Source organism: Mobula hypostoma, chromosome 5, assembly GCF_963921235.1.
Source record: "Mobula hypostoma chromosome 5, sMobHyp1.1, whole genome shotgun sequence".
NCBI classification, from domain to species: domain Eukaryota; kingdom Metazoa; phylum Chordata; class Chondrichthyes; order Myliobatiformes; family Myliobatidae; genus Mobula; species Mobula hypostoma.
This window is the reverse complement of record NC_086101.1, coordinates 106,120,303-106,139,041: the sequence shown is the minus strand read 5'-3', so window position 1 is coordinate 106,139,041 and position 18,739 is coordinate 106,120,303. Positions and strand designations below refer to the sequence as shown.

The 18,739-nt window shown below is 51.2% G+C and overlaps 1 protein-coding gene and 1 long non-coding RNA gene across 4 annotated transcripts in view; one reads left to right on the top strand and one right to left on the bottom strand.

The window, feature by feature from the left end:
* LOC134346884 (uncharacterized) overlaps positions 1-10,088 on the bottom strand; it is a 97,378-nt gene extending 87,290 nt beyond the window's left edge. For all 3 annotated transcript variants that reach the window (XR_010018047.1, XR_010018049.1, XR_010018048.1), the window contains exon 1: positions 9,941-10,088. This is a non-coding gene — a long non-coding RNA (uncharacterized LOC134346884). The remainder of the gene's footprint in view (positions 1-9,940) is intronic.
* Positions 1-18,739, top strand: part of dnah2 (dynein, axonemal, heavy chain 2) — a 503,144-nt gene that overhangs the window by 188,742 nt on the left and 295,663 nt on the right. Inside the window, exons 36-38 of the mRNA XM_063048700.1 lie at positions 10,471-10,574; positions 11,851-12,040; positions 13,003-13,183. Of these exons, the coding sequence (XP_062904770.1) occupies positions 10,471-10,574; positions 11,851-12,040; positions 13,003-13,183 (475 nt within the window). The remainder of the gene's footprint in view (positions 1-10,470; positions 10,575-11,850; positions 12,041-13,002; positions 13,184-18,739) is intronic.

Genomic DNA, 18,739 nt, shown 5'->3' with positions numbered 1-18,739 from the left:
GTGGACAGGTCACCCACCTGACACTGAGAGTGGACAGGTCACCCACCTGACACTGAGAGTGGACAGGTCACCCACCTGACACTGAGAGTGGACAGGTCACCCACCAGACAATGAGAGTGGACAGGTCACCCACCTGACACCGAGAGTGAACAGGTCACCCACCTGACACCGAGAGTGAACAGGTCACCCACCTGACACCGAGAATGGACAGGTCACGCACCTGACACTGAGAGTGGACAGGTCACCCACCTGACACTGAGAGTGGACAGGTCACCTACCTGACACTGAGAATGGACAGGTCACCCACCTGACACTGAGAATGGACAGGTCACCCACCTGACAATGAGAGGGGACAGGTCACCCATCTGACACTGAGAGTGGACAGGTCACCCACCTGACAATGAGAGTGGACAGGTGACCTACCTGACAATGAGAGTGGACAGGTCACCCACCAGACACTGAGAGTGGACAGGTCACGCATCCCACACTGAGAGTGGACAGGTCACCCACCAGACACTGAGAGTGGACAGGTCACCCACCTGACACTGAGAGTGGACTGGTCATGCATCCCTCACTGAGAGTGGACAGGTCACCCACCTGACACAGAGTGGACAGGTCACACACCTGACACTGAGAGTGGACAGGTCACCCACCTGACACTGAGAGTGGACTGGTCATGCATCCCTCACTGAGAGTGGACAGGTCACCCACCTGACACAGAGTGGACAGGTCACACACCTGACACTGAGAGTGGACAGGTCACCCACCTGACACTGAGAATGGACAGGTCACCCACCTGACAATGAGAGGGGACAGGTCACCCATCTGACACTGAGAGTGGACAGGTCACCCACCAGACACTGAGAGTGGACAGGTCACCCACCTGACACTGAGAATGGACAGGTCACCCACCTGACAATGAGAGGGGACAGGTCACCCATCTGACACTGAGAGTGGACAGGTCACCCACCAGACAATGAGAGTGGACAGGTCACCCACCTGACACTGAGAGTGGACAGGTCACGCATCCCACACTGAGAGTGGACAGGTCACCCACCTGACACTGAGAGTGGACAGGTCACCCACCAGACAATGAGAGTGGACAGGTCACCCACCTGACACTGAGAGTGGACAGGTCACCCACCTGACACTGAGAGTGGACAGGTCACCCACCAGACAATGAGAGTGGACAGGTCACCCACCAGACAATGAGAGTGGACAGGTCACCCACCTGACACCGAGAGTGAACAGGTCACCCACCTGACACCGAGAATGGACAGGTCACGCACCTGACACTGAGAGTGGACAGGTCACCCACCTGACACTGAGAGTGGACAGGTCACCTACCTGACACTGAGAATGGACAGGTCACCCACCTGACACTGAGAATGGACAGGTCACCCACCTGACAATGAGAGGGGACAGGTCACCCATCTGACACTGAGAGTGGACAGGTCACCCACCTGACAATGAGAGTGGACAGGTGACCTACCTGACAATGAGAGTGGACAGGTCACCCACCAGACACTGAGAGTGGACAGGTCACGCATCCCACACTGAGAGTGGACAGGTCACCCACCAGACACTGAGAGTGGACAGGTCACCCACCTGACACTGAGAGTGGACTGGTCATGCATCCCTCACTGAGAGTGGACAGGTCACCCACCTGACACAGAGTGGACAGGTCACACACCTGACACTGAGAGTGGACAGGTCACCCACCAGACACGGAGAGTGGACAGGTCACCCACCAGACACGGAGAGTGGACAGGTCACCCACCAGACACGGAGAGTGGACAGGTCACACACCAGACACTGAGAGTGGACAGGTCACCCACCTGACACTGAGAGTGGACAGGTCACCCACCAGACACGGAGAGTGGACAGGTCACCCACCAGACACGGAGAGTGGACAGGTCACCCACCTGACACTGAGAGTGGACAGGTCACCCACCTGACACTGAGAGTGGACAGGTCACCCACCAGACACTGAGAGTGGACAGGTCACCTACCTGACACTGAGAGTGGACAGGTCACCCACCTGACAATGAGAGTGGACAGGTCACCCACCTGACAATGAGAGTGGACAGGTCACGCATCCCACACTGAGAGTGGACAGGTCACCCACCTGACAATGAGAGTGGACAGGTCACCCACCTGACACTGAGAGTGGACAGGTCACCCATCCCACACTGAGAGTGTACAGGTCACCCACCTGACAATGAGAGTGGACAGGTCACCCACCTGACACTGAGAGTGGACAGGTCACGCATCCCACACTGACAGTGGACAGGTCACGCACCTGACACCGAGAGTGGACAGGTCACCCACCTGACACTGAGAGTGGACAGGTCACGCACCTGACAATGAGAGTGGACAGGTCACCCACCTGACACTGAGAGTGGACAGGTCACGCATCCCACACTGAGAGTGGACAGGTCACCCACCCCACACTGAGAGTGGACAGGTCACCCACCAGACACTGAGAGTGGACAGGTCACCCACCTGACACTGAGAGTGGACAGGTCACACATCCCACACTGAGAGTGGACAGGTCACCCACCAGACACTGAGAGTGAACAGGTCACCCACCTGACACTGAGAGTGGACAGGTCACCCAGCAGACACTGAGAGTGGACAGGTCACCTACCTGACACTGAGAGTGGACAGGTCACCCAGCAGACACTGAGAGTGGACAGGTCACCCAACAGACACTGAGAGTGGACAGGTCACGCATCCCACACTGAGATGCCACACCACCCATTGGCTAATAGAACCTGGTTATCTCATTTTAATGTAAAACAAACTGTTAGCGCAAACTCTCTTCAGCGTTAAAACACAACAAAGCCGCATTCCCCAGATTAACATAACAAAATCGCCATTTTAAATGTAACAAAAGAAAGACCCCGTACACTCTCCCCCCACCTCAAAAAGTCATGCCCTCATGACGTTCCTGTATCTTCCTGTTCACCAGTACTCTTTGTAAAACACAAAACCCAACCCAGGTGTATAAAGCAGTGACATAACTTTGCAGGGCAGTAGAGATCACACCCTGCTCTCCCGGCGCTATATAAGTTAGTCTTTCCGGGGGATGCCTACTCCTCTGAGGCCTCTGGACTTCCTTTGCTGACTCTCCCTGTTCAGACACCCCAGTTGACCCCTCGGGCCTATCTGTCGGACCTTCCCCTTCACCGGGATCCCTCTGTCCCTGTGAGCCCTCTGGCTCAGGTTCTGCCTCCACCTTCTCCTCCCCCAATCCCGGCTGTAATACAGGCGGCTCTGCAACTCCCTCCCCCAATCCCGGCTGGAATACAGGCGGCTCTGCAACACCCTCCCCCAATCCCGGCTGGAATACAGGCGGCTCTGCAACTCCCTCCCCCAATCCCGGCTGTAATACAGGCGGCTCTGCAACACCCTCCCCCAATCCCGGCTGTAATACAGGCGGCTCTGCAACACCCTCCCCCAATCCCGGCTGTAATACAGGCGGCTCTGCAACACCCTCTCCTCCCCCAATCCCGGCTGTAATACAGGCGGCTCTGCAACACCCTCCCCCAATCCCGGCTGGAATACAGGCGGCTCTGCAACACCCTCCCCCAATCCCGGCTGTACTACAGGCGGCTCTGCAACTCCCTCCCCCAATCCCGGCTGGAATACAGGCGGCTCTGCAACACCCTCCCCCAATCCCGGCTGGAATACAGGCGGCTCTGCAACACCCTCCTCCAATCCCGGCTGTAATACAGGTGGCTCTGCAACTCTCTCCCCCAATCCCGGCTGTAATACAGGCGGCTCTGCAACACCCTCCCCCAATCCCGGCTGTAATACAGGCGGCTCTGCAACTCCCTCCCCCAGTCCCGGCTGTAATACAGGCGGCTCTGCAACACCCTCCCCCAGTCCCGGCTGTACTACAGGCGGCTCTGCAACACCCTCCCCCAGTCCCGGCTGTAATACAGGCGGCTCTGCAACACCCTCCCCCAATCCCGGCTGTCATACAGGCGGCTCTGCAACACCCTCCCCCAATCCCGGCTGTCATACAGGCGGCTCTGCAACACCCTCCCCCAATCCCGGCTGTCATACAGGCGGCTCTGCAACACCCTCCCCCAATCCCGGCTGTAATACAGGCGGCTCTGCAACTCCCTCCCCCAATCCCGGCTGTAATACAGGCGGCTCTGCAACACCCTCCCCCAATCCCGGCTGTAATACAGGCGGCTCTGCAACACCCTCCCTCGGTTCCCCTGACTCAGTGATGGAAGGGCCAGGAGTTTCTTCTCCCGGCACCGGGGAATCAGCGAACGGAAGCAGGTACCACACGTCCGACTCATCATCTTCCGATGACGTATCCCTTCTCGAGGTGGGGATCGGCCCCGTTTTCTTCGCAGCGGATTCTTCCCTCGCCCCGCGCCCTCGCAGAGTCCTCGTAATAGGAGTAAACTCCCATTCGGGCTCTGGGTCTACCTTCACCTCTCGACCCAGAGGCAACAGGTGGTTCCGATGGAGTACCTTGACAGGCCCCTGCCCGTCCTCGGGTCTCACCCGGTAAACCGGGAGATTCAGCATCTGACTCTCCACCACATAGGGGGTGGCTGCCCAACGGTCCACCAACTTGTGCTTACCCTGTAGTCCTAAATTCCGGATAAGGACTCGGTCTCCCGGCAATAGCTGGACGAACTTTACCTTCTGATCATACCTCCTTTTATTCCGCTGGTTCTGCTTGGTGGCTGCCGCCTCAGCCAACTCATACGCCCTTTTCAACTCTCTCCTCATATCGGACACGTACTTCAGACATGGCTTCGAAGGTATTTCCCCTGCTTCAGTCCCAAAACACAGATCAATGGGCAACCTCGCTTCCCGTCCAAACATCAGACAGTAGGGCGAGTACCCCATAGCATCATTGCGAGTACAATTGTAACAATGAACCAAATGGGCAATGTGCCGACTCCACTTACTCTTCTGTCCAATCTCCAAGGTGCCGAGCATGTCCAGCAGGGTCCAGTTAAACCTCTCGGGCTGAGGATCACCCTGCGGGTGATAGGGGGTGGTTCTGGACTTTTCAACCCCAAGCATATCCAGCAATTCATGGATAAGCCTGCTCTCGAAGTCCCGTCCCTGATCACTGTGGATCCGCCGGGGAAGGCCATAATGAACAAAGTACTTCTCCCATAACACCTTCACCACTGTAGTCGCTTTCTGGTCCTTAGTGGGAAAAGCCTGCGCATATCTAGTGTAGTGATCCGTGAGGACCAAGACATTGGCGGTGTTTCTGGTGTCTGGCTCAATAGACAGGAAATCCATACACACCAGGTCCATGGGTCCCGCACTCTGCAAGTGGGATAACGGGGCCGCCTGCGCAGACAAGGTCTTCCTCCTGATGCGACGACTACAGGTCTTACAGTATTCTTCCACCTCCCCCCTCATCCGGGGCCAGTAAAACCGGTCCTTGACTAATCCACAGGTCTTCTCTACCCCTAAGTGCCCGGAATCATCATGTAGAGCCTGGAGCACAGTCTTCCGATACTTCTCAGGCATGACCAGTTGCCAGCGCCGGGGGTGGTCCAGAGGCGACGTGACCCGGTACAGGACGTGGTTCTTCAGCTTCAACCGGGGCCACTCCTTCAGTAGTAGGGGAACGGAGGCATGTTTCACCTTCTCCACCTGCCCCATATCACCCTGGCTAACCGCGTACCAGATCGTGCCAATGCTTGGGTCATCACGCTGAGCCGCCTCTACTTCCTGGGGGCTCAACTCCGGCAGCTGCCTGTTCCTCAGAGCAGTCACATTACAGTAAACAGTGGGCAGCGCGTCATCGTCAGCCCCCAGTTGATCTACTGCCTGATCCGTTCCCATCTGTGCTCCTACTTCCCCGTCGCTCCCAACTTGACACATGGCCTTTACTCCCTGGGCAGGGACACTCTTCCACTCCTCGGACATGCCCGACTCGTCGTGCGCCCGACGAGACAGGGCATCTGCATCGATGTTCCGACTCCCGGGGCGGTACTTCAGGCTGAACTCATAGGCAGACAAGGCTGCTAACCACCGGTGCCCAGTAGTGTCCAGCTTCGCCGAGGTCAGGATATAAGTGAGGGGGTTGTTATCAGTTCTCACCTCAAACTGGGCCCCGTATAGGTAGTCACTCAACTTGTCCACCACCACCCATTTCAACGCCAAGAACTCCAGCTTGTGAGTGGGATAGTTTCTCTCAGATGGCGACAAGCTCCGGATGACAAATGCCACCGGCCTCAATCCGTTGCCCTGTTCCTGGTACAGGACAGCCCCCAGACCCTCGTGACTGGCATCACTGCGTAGAACATATGGCTTCTGGGGATCAGCAAAAGCCAACACCGGGCCAGTGTCAGCGCCCTTTTTAGAGATTGGAACGTCTCCTCACATTGAGCATCCCACCTCAATCCAAAAGGCTCCCCCGGGTTCAAGTATCCTCCTACCTCCGACCCTCGGTCTCCCTTCCCCCTCCTCCCCACAGGTGGATAGCCACACAGCAGCTGGTTCAATGGATGACTCATTTTCGCATATCCTTTCACGAATCGCCGGTAATATCCGCAAAACCCCAAAAACGAGCGTAAGGCGCTCACCTTCTGAGGTCTCGGCCAGGTGGTGACTGCGGCTATCTTATCCGGATCGGTGGCCACTCCATTTCGCGAGATTATGTGCCCAACGTAACTGACTGACGTCTTGCAGAACTGACATTTATCCAGGGAAAGTTTTAATCCTTCCTCCTTCAGCCGACTCAGCACCTTCAGCAGCCGCTCCTCATGTTCCTCCAACGTAGATCCAAACACTATCAGGTCGTCCAGGTACACCAATACCTCCAGCAGGTTCATGTCCCCCACTGTCCGCTCCATGAGCCGCTGGAAGGTGGCTGGGGCCCCCGAGATGCCTTGGGGCATTCGTTCGAACTGGAAAAATCTCAGGGGGCAGATAAAGGCCGTCTTCTCTTTATCGGTCTCACTCATCGGAATCTGGTAATACCCACTCCGCAAATCCAATACACTGAACCACTGTGCACCACTCAGACAGGCCAAGGCATCTTCCACCCTCGGGACCGTATATTGGTCGGGACCAGTGCGCCGGTTCAGGGTCCTATAGTCCACGCACATGCGTACCTTCCCATTTTTCTTCCTTGCCACCACTATGGGGGACGCATAGGGGCTTCGGGACTCCGCAATAATCCCTGCGTCTTTCAACTGACGCACATCTTCCACATTTACTGGGGCCAACCGCCGCGACCTCTCCCTAAACGGGGTGTCATTTGTCACCCGGATAGTGTGCCGAGTGCTCTTGGAACATCCTACATCAAACTCGCCCTGAGAAAAGACATCCCCTAACTTCAGCATCTTCTCCACCAGCCTGCTCTTATAAGCCGGCGGTACAGGGGAGTTCTCAAAATTAAAGGCCTCCTCGGTCAGCCGCCCCCCGTTTCCCAATAGTTTCCCTCCAGTGGGCTTCACGGGGGCGCTGGACATCACCGTCACCGGGAACAAGTACGCGAGGAGCATCCCGCGCTTAAAGGTGATCTTCCACTCCATTATGTTCCTTACCATCACCCCCATCCGCCGTGCCTGTACAGCTGAGGGCCTCTGCAATTCAGGTCTCACCAGCGCCCCAGCCGGGAACCGGGACTCCCTTTCCAGGTCGTCGGGGGCGTCTACTAGCAGGGCCTCGCCCGCCGGTAATCCGGGGAATCTGGGGGTCCCCATCACTAATGCCGCCTCCCCTGGCCGTATCACCGTAGGCCTCGCCTGAGTGCACCACACCGTCCCTCGTTTGCACTCAAGATCCAGCTCCTGGGGGTCAGTCACTCCTTCGTACACCGCTCGGAACACGGGGTGTACCGAGAGGGTCTCCAGAAAGTTCTCCCCCCCCCTTCTTCTTACAGGCTCACAAGAGCCGTCGCACCAGAGGGGAGTTAGTCCCCACCAACAGGGCAGCACCACCGGTCTCCACCGGGTCCGGACAAACCAACACCAGCGTCTCAAAGGCTTCCGATACTCCCACATCTCCCTCCGAAAATTCCAATCTCACTGACAAGTATCCATCGTACAGGTAATCACCATCACTTATGCCCCAAATCTCCAATGCGTTAAACGGAGTTACTGCCAAATGTTTCAGATATTTGTTGTAGAACGACCGGTACAGTAAGGTAACCTGCGACCCGGTGTCAAGGATGGCTTTCGCAAAGATTCCCTCTATCTGTAGGGACACGCTGGAACGGGGTCTCACCAGTCCATCAGGAATTTGTGCTTGTTCTTTCTGGGGTTCCATAGCGGTTTTCTGGGAACGTGTTCCTCCCGAGACTCCAGTCCGTCCCCTCACTGAGCCTCTCCTAAGTTTCCCGACACCTCTCCCTTCTTGGTGGCCCGGGGGCCCTCCCGCCTCGGCGCATCTCGTCTCTCACAATCCTTCCGCAAGTGGCCAGCTTCCCCACAGCGGTAGCACGCCCCCGGCCACTCACATTCCCGGCGGAAATGCCCCTCTCTCCCACAGTTATAGCACCCACTACTCGCCGCCTCTCTCCTCCCGATACGGGCCCCTGGGGACCCCTTGGATTTCTCTGGTCTCACCCCGACTACCACCTCCTGAACCGCTGAAGACCGTCCCTGAGGGTCCGAGCCCCCTGGTCGGCCCAAAGCACACTCCTCAGCCCGTACCTCTTGGATCAGTTGTCCGAATGATGGGGGGCTCCGCTTAAATGACTGCCGTACACGCCAAGCCACTCTGTCATCCTCCCGGGAACCGCTACATATCTGGCTCATCCTAAACTCCGCTACTTCGTCCTCCCTCACTATCCCTCGTCGCAGCAACCCCGTAAGCTTTCCTTCCACCCTGAAAGCATAGTCTGAGAGCTTTTCCACTCTTCTCTGCCCCATCCGGTGAAACTCCGCTAAATGCCGCCAGGGATCCCCTGACAGTCCAAACACTTCCTCCAAAGCGTCCAAACACTCCGATAGGGAAGCCAAGGGGCGTGCCGCTCTCAGATCGCGGACCACCCGGGCCGCCCCGCCCCTTAAGCTTTCCACCAATCGCTGTCTCTTTTCCTCATCCGAAACTGGCCACACCTCTAACTATTGGGGTGTATCTTCAACCCAGGTATCATAGTCATCCTCCCCTTCCGGGGTGGGCTTGGCTCCCGAGAAAATTCTCAGCTTCGGGTGGTGCCCCTCAACCCTTCTCGCCAGGGAGGTACTGGCAGCCGTTAACTCTGCAGTCTCCTCAAGCCCATGGGGGCGGGGCCTGGCCAAACCTTCCCACTCCACACCCTCCACCTCTTGCTACGGGCACCCGGCTGGGGGCCTCATCTAGCTCCTCCTCCTCCGGCACCTCCTCACTTGCGTCCTCGGGGAGGGTGTGGAGACCCCACAGCCCCGCCTCCCCCGGGGCATGGACTGTCGCTGGTAATTCTAAAGTCATGATGTCGGCACTCGTCCGCACCAACATCCAGCTAGCCTCCAGTTCTTTCCCACCCCTTCTAGCTACAAGTTCTACCTGCCCGATACCTTTAATCAAACTCAACTCTCGCACCAGTACCTCTGCCGGAATGCGATAATCGACCCCGCTTACCACACACGCATGATTCACCGGTACCTCCTCCAATTCACACCAATTTACAATCTTATCTCGATCCATCTTCACACCACTTACCACAACGACAAGTACAACTTTCCCGAAAAAAAGTCCAAATCCAGGACGGTAGCCCCCACTTGTAACGTTCCGTTATATTGGCTCGTGTATGTCTAGGGGAAATCCAGCCCAGCACCCGCTTCAACACTCCCCCCAGGGTCAGTCGCCACCCGAATCAATCACAAACATCAATCATCAGCCAGCACACCCAGTAAAGTTTAACAAATACACTTTATAGATATTACTAATTCTATGACATTAATATACATTTGATACAGAGAGGAAAGTAATGGGAAAAAAAGGCGCCAACACTTATCAAAGTCCAAGTTCTTTGCGCGCTACGTTGGAGCTCAATTCGACGTCAGACGACCACCCGAATTCCGTCGACTCACGGCTCGGGACCACCCTGAGTGATCAACCGGAGCCTCTCCACACGTCCGCGGTCCTCCTCGTCTCTCCTCCGACTCCCCGCCAAAACTCAGTCCACAGTCATATCATACAGCATGGTATCCGAAAACGAAACGATACATAACCACCCATTGGCTAATAGAACCTTGTTATCTCATTTTAAAGTGAAACAAACTGTTAGCGCAAACTCTCTTCAGCGTTAAAGCACAACAAAGCCGCATTCCCCAGATTAACATAACAAAATCGCCATTTTAAATGTAACAAAAGAAAGACCCCGTACACAAGGATAGTTGAACTTTCCCCAGAATCGGAGGTAACTTCACAGAGTAGCAATAAGGGTCTACAGGGTCTACCTGTTGATTTATTACATTGCCTGATGTGTAGTGGGAGATGGCTTTGCCTAATGTCTCTGCACTCTTGTGTTTTCCGCAGGATCTGGATGACTGTCTAATCCGACAAACTAACACCCATTTCCAGTATGGCTATGAGTATCTGGGCAACTCTGGACGCCTGGTGATCACTCCACTGACGGATAGGTGGGGCCCACATCTCCCCTCCCCTCTCTGCCTTACCGACAGTGGGACTTGACTCAGTGCTGTTAGTGCCTGAACTGACACAACATCAGAGTGGCAATCGGTGGGACAGTAAATGCGGATGTAAAGCAGGGAGCCCTGTTACCCACAGCACTGCTAAGGAAATGCAGGAACATAATTACTGGAACTATTCAGTTCACCTTGTCAGTCCAAGCATGACCAGCACTCAGTTCACATAGTATTCTAAAGGCAAATTATCAGACAGCTGGTCTTTACACTATAACGCGATCCTACCACTAAACATGTTACCCTCTCCTCAGCCACTCTCTGCCCTCCATAGGGGCAAGTCCTCCCTTACCACCATTCAAGACTCACAACAGTCCTTCCAGGTAAGGCGACACTTCACCTGTGAGTCTGATGGGGTTATCTACCATATCCAGTACTCTCAGTGCAGCCTCAACATTAATGAGACCAGACACAGAATTGGGGGGAGCCCTTTGTCGAGCACCTTTGCCCTTCCTGCGATGAAAGACAGGATCTCCTGGTGGCAATGCATTTAAATTTGACTTCCAGTCCTATTCTGTCGTGTCCATCCATGGCCTCCTGTACTGCCACAATAAGACCAAACTTGGCTTGGAGGAGCAACACCTCATAGTCTGTCCGGATAGCCTCCAACCAGATGACCATAAGATATAGGAGTAGAAGTAGGCCATTCAGCCCATCGAGTCTGCTCCACCATTCAATCATGGGCTGATCCAATTCTTCCAGTCATCCCCACTCCCCTACTTTCACCCCATACCCTCTGATGTTCTGGCTAATCAAGAACCTATCTATCTCTGCCTTAAATACACCCAATGACTTCGCCTCCACAGCCACTTGTGGCAACAAATTCCACAGATTTACCACCCTCTGACTAAAGTAATTTCTCTGCATCTGAGTTCTAAACGGACGTCTTCAATCCTGAAGTCATGCCCTCTTGTCCTAGAATCCCCTATCATGCCAAGAACATCTGTATCACCAACTTCCAGTAATTTATCCTCACTCTCCCCTTTTCTCTTTTTCCATTCCCCATTCTAGTTCTCTTCTCATCCCTTTTCTTCTTCTCAGCCCCCTCTGATTCCAGTCCTCCTTCCCTTTCTCCCATGGTCCAGTGTCCTCTCGTATTAGATTCCTTCTTCTTCAGCTCGTTATCTCTTCCTGCATGCAGGCATTGTCATTAAAGTCATAGACACCTCAGGGAATCTCCGCCTCATCAACCCGCCCTTTCTTCTCTTTCCAGGTGCTATATGACACTGACAACTGCTCTCCATCTGCATCGAGGAGGTTCCCCCAAGGGTCCGGCTGGAACAGGGAAGACTGAAACAGTGAAAGATCTAGGGAAAGCACTGGGAATGTATGTGATTGTGGTCAACTGCTCCGAAGGCCTTGACTACAAATCCATGGGCCGAATGTATTCTGGACTGGCACAGGTGAAAGAGGAAACCAATCTTGTCATTGTCATCAGAAGTTGGGAATTTCAAGGATCACCTTTATCTGTCAGATGTATATCAAAACATCCAAGCATGCAGTGAATTGCACTGTTTGCATCAAAGGTGTGCTGGGAGCAACTCACAAATGTCACCATGCTTCTGAAAGCAACATAACATGCCCAAAATTTAGTAACCCCTAACCTGTTCTTGTACAGTATATCTTTGGAAGGTGGGAGAAATCTGAAACACCAAGAGGAAACCCATGCAGTCACAGGGAGAACGTACAAATTCCTTACATACAGTGGCTGCAAATTGAACCCGAGTCTCTGCTGTTGTAATTGTATTACGCTAACTGCTATGCTGCCTTACCGAACGGCCGTAGTGTGGAAACCACCTGCATCAGAGGGGCAGTGCTGAAAGAGAGCTCGGCATATTGGGAGCGGGCAGGTGCAGTCCTACGGTAATGTCAGAGGAACAGGGGGAGGAGGAACTGTGTTGTTGAACATGGGGACTGCCAAAAGCTTCTGTTGTTGCTGTTGTTGTTGGTGATGCTTGTGCTGTTGTGCTGAATGTGATGGGCATGCTATATTGGCACTGGAATGTGTGGTGACACTTGTGGCTGGCCCCAGCACACCCCTAAATTACATTGGTTGTTAATGCAAACAACATATTTCATTGTGATATACGTGTGATAAGTACATGGATCTAATCTGATCTGATATTGAAAAACTGTCGTCTGTGGGAGCTCCTTATGTTGCCATGTTATGATAATAACTTCAACACTACTTGTGGCTATAAAGTGCTTTGGGATGTCCTGAGGGAGGAGAGAATGTAGAAGTAGGGCCTTGCATTTATGTCAGCAGAAGGTGGTGAATATACCTGCAGTAATCATGCAATACTCTGTCTCTTGTTGTGGGTCATTAATGTGCTGATGCGACAGTATTGAATGTTTGTGTGTACAGACTGGAGCCTGGGGTTGTTTTGATGAATTTAACCGCATCAACATTGAGGTGCTGTCAGTAGTGGCTCAGCAGATCCTTTCCATCCTGTCCGCCCTGTCCGCTGGGCTAAACCGCTTCGTCTTTGAAGGGCGCGAGATCAACCTGATCTGCTCGTGCGGCATCTTCATAACCATGAACCCAGGTAAGGCTGTTGGGACTGTGGACTGGGAGAGGCAGCTTGGAATGTTCCCCTTCCGAGGCAGAACTCTCCCATCTCAGCCCTGTAGGCAATATCTACAGGGTAGGCTGCTCAGGTTTGGGGACAGCGGAATCATTGAATCGTGGCTGAAGGATGGTTGTAGCCGGGAACTGAATGTCCAAGGTTACATAGAAACATAGAAACATAGAAAATAGGTGCAGGAGTAGGCCATTCGGCCCTTCGAGCCTGCACCGCCATTTATTATGATCATGGCTGATCATCCAACTCAGAACCCCGCCCCAGCCTTCCCTCCATACCCCCTGACCCCTGTAGCCACAAGGGCCATATCTAACTCCCTCTTAAACATAGCCAATGAACTGGCCTCAACAGTTTGCTGTGGCAGAGAATTCCACAGATTCACCACTCTCTGTGTGAAGAAGTTTTTCCTAATCTCGATCCTAAAAGGCTTCCCCTCTATCCTCAAACTGTGACCCCTCATTCTGGACTTCCCCAACATCGGGAACAATCTTCCTGCATCTAGCCTGTCCAATCCCTTTAGGATCTTATACGTTTCAATCAGATCCCCCCTCAATCTTCTAAATTCCAACGAGTACAAGCCCAGTTCATCCAGTCTTTCTTCATATGAAAGTCCTGCCATCCCAGGAATCAATCTGGTGAACCTTCTTTGTACTCCCTCTATGGCAAAGATGTCTTTCCTCAGATTAGGGGACCAAAACTGCACACAATACTCCAGGTGTGGTCTCACCAAGGCCTTGTACAACTGCAGTAGTACCTCCCTGCTCCTATACTCGAATCCTCTCGCTATAAATGCCAGCATACCATTCGCCTTTTTCACCGCCTGCTGTACCTGCATGCCCACTTTCAATGACTGGTGTATAATGACACCCAGGTCTTGTTGCACCTCCTCTTTTCCTAATCGGCCACCATTCAGATAATAATCTGTTTTCCTATTTTTGCCACCAAAGTGGATAACTTCACATTTATCCACATTAAATTGCATCTGCCATGAGTTTGCCCACTCACCCAACCTATCCAAGTCACCCTGCATCCTCTTAGCATCCTCCTCACTGCTAACACTGCCACCCAGCTTTGTGTCATCCGCAAACTTGGAGATGCTTCATTTAATTCCCTCATCCAAGTCATTAATATATATTGTAAACAACTGGGGTCCCAGCACTGAGCCTTGTGGTACCCCACTAGTCACCGCCTGCCATTCTGAAAAGGTCCCGTTTATTCCCACTCTTTGCTTCCTGTCTGCTAACCAATTCTCCACCCACACCAATACCTTACCCCCAATACCGTGTGCTTTAAGTTTGCACACTAATCTCCTGTGTGGGACCTTGTCAAAAGCCTTTTGAAAATCCAAATATACCACATCCACTGGTTCTCCCCTATCCACTCTACTAGTTACATCCTCAAAAAATTCTATGAGATTCGTCAGACATGATTTTCCTTTCACAAATCCATGCTGGCTTTGTCCGATCATTTCTCCGCTTTCCAAATGTGCTTTTATCACATCCTTGATAACTGACTCCAGCAGTTTCCCCACCACCGACGTTAGGCTAACCGGTCTATAATTCCCCGGTTTCTCTCTCCCTCCTTTTTTAAAAATTGGGGTTACATTAGCCACCCTCCAATCCTCAGGAACTAGTCCAGAATCTAACGAGTTTTGAAAAATTATCACTAATGCATCCACTATTTCTTGGGCTACTTCCTTAAGCACTCTAGGATGCAGACCATCTGGCCCTGGGGATTTATCTGCCTTCAATCCCTTCAATTTACCTAACACCACTTCCCTACTAACATGTATTTCACTCAGTTCCTCCATCTCACTGGACCCTCTGTTCCTTACTATTTCTGGAAGATTATTTATGTCCTCCTTAGTGAAGACAGAACCAAAGTAATTATTCAATTGGTCTGCCATGTCCTTGCTCCCCATAATCAATTCACCTGTTTCTGTCTGCAGGGGACCTACATTTGTCTTTACCAGTCTTTTCCTTTTTACATATCTATAAAAGCTTTTACAGTCCGTTTTTATGTTCTCTGCCAGTTTTCTCTCATAATCTTTTTTCCCCTTCCTAATTAAGCCCTTTGTCCTCCTCTGCTGAACTCTGAATTTCTCCCAGTCCTCAGGTGAGCCACTTTCTCTGGCTAATTTGTATGCTACTTCTTTGGAATTGATACTATCCCTAATTTCTCTTGTCAGCCACGGGTGCACTACCTTCCTTGATTTATTCTTTTGCCAAACTGGGATGAACAATTGTTGTAGTTCATCCATGCAACCTATAAATGCTTGCCATTGCATATCCACTGTCAATCCTTTAAGTGTCATTTGCCAGTCTATCTTAGCTAATTCACGTCTCATACCTTCAAAGTTACCCCTCTTTAAGTTCAGAACCTTTGTTTCTGAATTAACTATGTCACTCTCCATATTAATGAAGAATTCCACCATATTATGGTCACTCTTACCCAAGGGGCCTCTCACGACAAGATCGCTAATTAACCCTTCCTCATTGCTCAAAACCCAGTCCAGAATAGCCTGCTCTCTAGTCGGTTCCTCGACATGTTGGTTCAAAAAACCATCCCGCATACATTCCAAGAAATCCTCTTCCTCAGCACCTTTACCAATTTGGTTCACCCAGTCTACATGTAGATTGAAGTCACCCATTATAACTGCTGTTCCTTTATTGCACACATTTCTAATTTCCTGTTTAATACCATCTCCGACCTCACTACTACTGTTAGGTGGCCTGTACACAACTCCCACCAGCGTCTTCTGCCCCTTAGTGTTACGCAGCTCTACCCATATCGATTCCACATCTTCCCGGCTTATGTCCTTCCTTTCTATTGCGTTAATCTCTCCTTTAACCAGCAACGCCACCCCACCTCCCCTTCCTTCATGTCTATCCCTCCTGAATATTGAATATCCCTGAACGTTGAGCTCCCATCCCTGGTCGCCCTGGAGCCATGTCTCTGTGATCCCAACTATATCATAATCATTAATAACAATCTGCACTTTCAATTCATCCACCTTATTACGAATGCTCCTTGCATTGACACATAAAGCCTTCAGGCGCTCTTTTACAACTCTCTTAGCCCTTGTACAATTATGTTGAAAAGTGGCCCTTTTTAATGCTTGCCCTGGATTTGTCGGCCTGCCACTTTTACTTTTCTCCTTTGTACTTTTTGCTTCTACGCTCACTTTACACCCCTCTGTCTCTCTGCACTGGTTCCCATCCCTCTGTTGTGAACTAACCTCCTCATGCCTAGCCTCTTTAATTTGATTCCCACCCCCCAACCATTCTAGCTTAAAGTCACCTCAGTAGCCCCCGCTAATCTCCCCGCCAGGATATTACATGTTGTATTGAAGGGTTAAGAAGGTAGGTAGAGGGGGTGGCATGGATCTGTTGGTAAAGAATGGTTTCAAATCAGTAGAAAGATGTAACGTAAGGTCAGAAGATGTTGAATCCTTGTGGGTTGAGTTAAGAAACTGCAAGAGTAAAAGGACCCCGATAGCAGTTATATCCAGGCTTCCCAACTGTAGCTGAGGTGTGGACCACAGATTACAACAGGAAATAGAAAAGGTATCTCAAAAGGGCAATGTATTGATAGTCATGGGAGATTTTAACATGCAGGTTGATTAGGAGAATCAGGTTGGTAATGGATCTCAAGAGAGTGAGTTTGTTGAATGCCTATGAGATGGCTTTTTAGAGCAGTTTGTCGCTGAGCTTACTAGGGGATCAGCTATACTGGATTGGTGTTATGTAATGAACCGGAGGTGATTAGGGAGCTTAAGGTAAAAGAGCCCTTAGGAGGCAGTGATCACAGTATGATTGAGTTCAACTTGAAAATTGATAGGGAGAAAGTGAAGTCTAACATAGCAGCATTTCAGTCAAGAAAAGGAAATTACAACGGTATGAGAGGAGTTGGCCAAAGTAAATTGGAAGGAGATGCTGGCGGGGATGACACCAGAGCAGCAATGGCGTGAGTTTCTGGGAAAAATGAGGAAGGCGCAGGATAGATTTATTCCAAAAATGAAAAAAATACTCAAATGCCAAAATAGCAAAATGTGGCTGACAAGGGAAGTCAAAGTTAATGTAAAAGCAAAAGAGAGGGCATATAACAAAGCAAGAATTAGTGGGAAGACAGAGGATTGGGAAACTTTTAAAACCCTCCAGAGAGCAACTAAAAGAATCATTAGGAGGGAAAAGGTGAAACATGAAAGCAAGCTAGCAAACAATATCGAAGTGGATAGCAAAAGCTCTTTCAAGTATGTAAAAAATAAGAGAGATGAGAGTGGATATAGGACCACTAAAAATGAGCCCAGAGAAGTAATAACAGGGGTCAAGGAGATGGCAGATATTTTGCATCAGTCTTCACTGTGGAAGACACTAACAGTGTTCTAGATGTTGAAGGGTGTGAGGGAAGAGAAGTGAGTGCAGTTACTATTACAAGGAAGAAGGTGCTGAAAAAGCTGAAGGACCTAAGGGTACATAAGTCATCTGGACCAGATGAACTGCACCCTAGGATTCTGAAAAAGGTAGCGATAGAGATTGTGGAGGCATTAGTAATGATCTTTCAAAAATCATTGGACTCTGGCATGGTGCCAGAGAACTGGAAATTGCAAATCTCACTCCACTCTTTAAGAAAGGAGGAAGGCAGCAGAAAGGAAATTATAGACCTGTTAGCCTGACCCCAGTGGTTGGGAAGATGTTGGAGTCAATTGTTAAGGATGAGGTTATGGAGTACTTGGTAACACAGGACAAGATCGGACAAAGTCTGCATGGTTCCCTTAAGGGAAAATCTTGCCTGATGAATCTGTTGGAATTCTTTGAGGAGATTACATGTAAAATATATAAAGGGGTTGCAGTGGATGGTGTATATTTGGACTTCCAGAAGGCCTTTGACAAAGTGCCACACAGAAGGCTGCTTACCAAGTTAAGAGCACATGATGTTACAGGAAAGTTACTGGCATGGTTAGAGTATTGGCTGATTGCTAGGAGGCAGCGAGTGGGAATAAAAGGATCCTTTTCTGGTTGGCTGCTAGTAACTAGTGGTGTTCCACAGGGGTCGCTGTTGGGACCCCTTCTTTTTATGCTGTATATCAATAATTTAGATGACGGAATAAGTGGCAGTCTATTTTCTAAATGGGGAGAAAATCCAAAAATCTGAGATGCAGAGGGACTTGGGAGTCCTTGTGCAGAACACCCTAAAGGTTAACTTGCAGGTAGAGCTCAGTGGTGAGGAAGGCAAATGCCATGTTCATTCATTTCAAGAGGTCTAGAATTCAAGTGCAGGAATGAGATGCTGAGGCTTTATAAGGCACTGGTGAGACCTCACCTTGAGTTTTATGAACAGTTTTGGGCTCCTCATCTAAGAAAAGATATGCTGGCATTGGAGAAGGTTCACGAGGATGATTCTAGGAATGAAAGGGTTATCATATGAGGAATGTTTGATAGCTCTGGATCTGTACTCGTTGGAATTTAAAAGGATGGGGGGAGGATCTCATTGAAATGTTTTGAATGTTTTGAAAGGCTT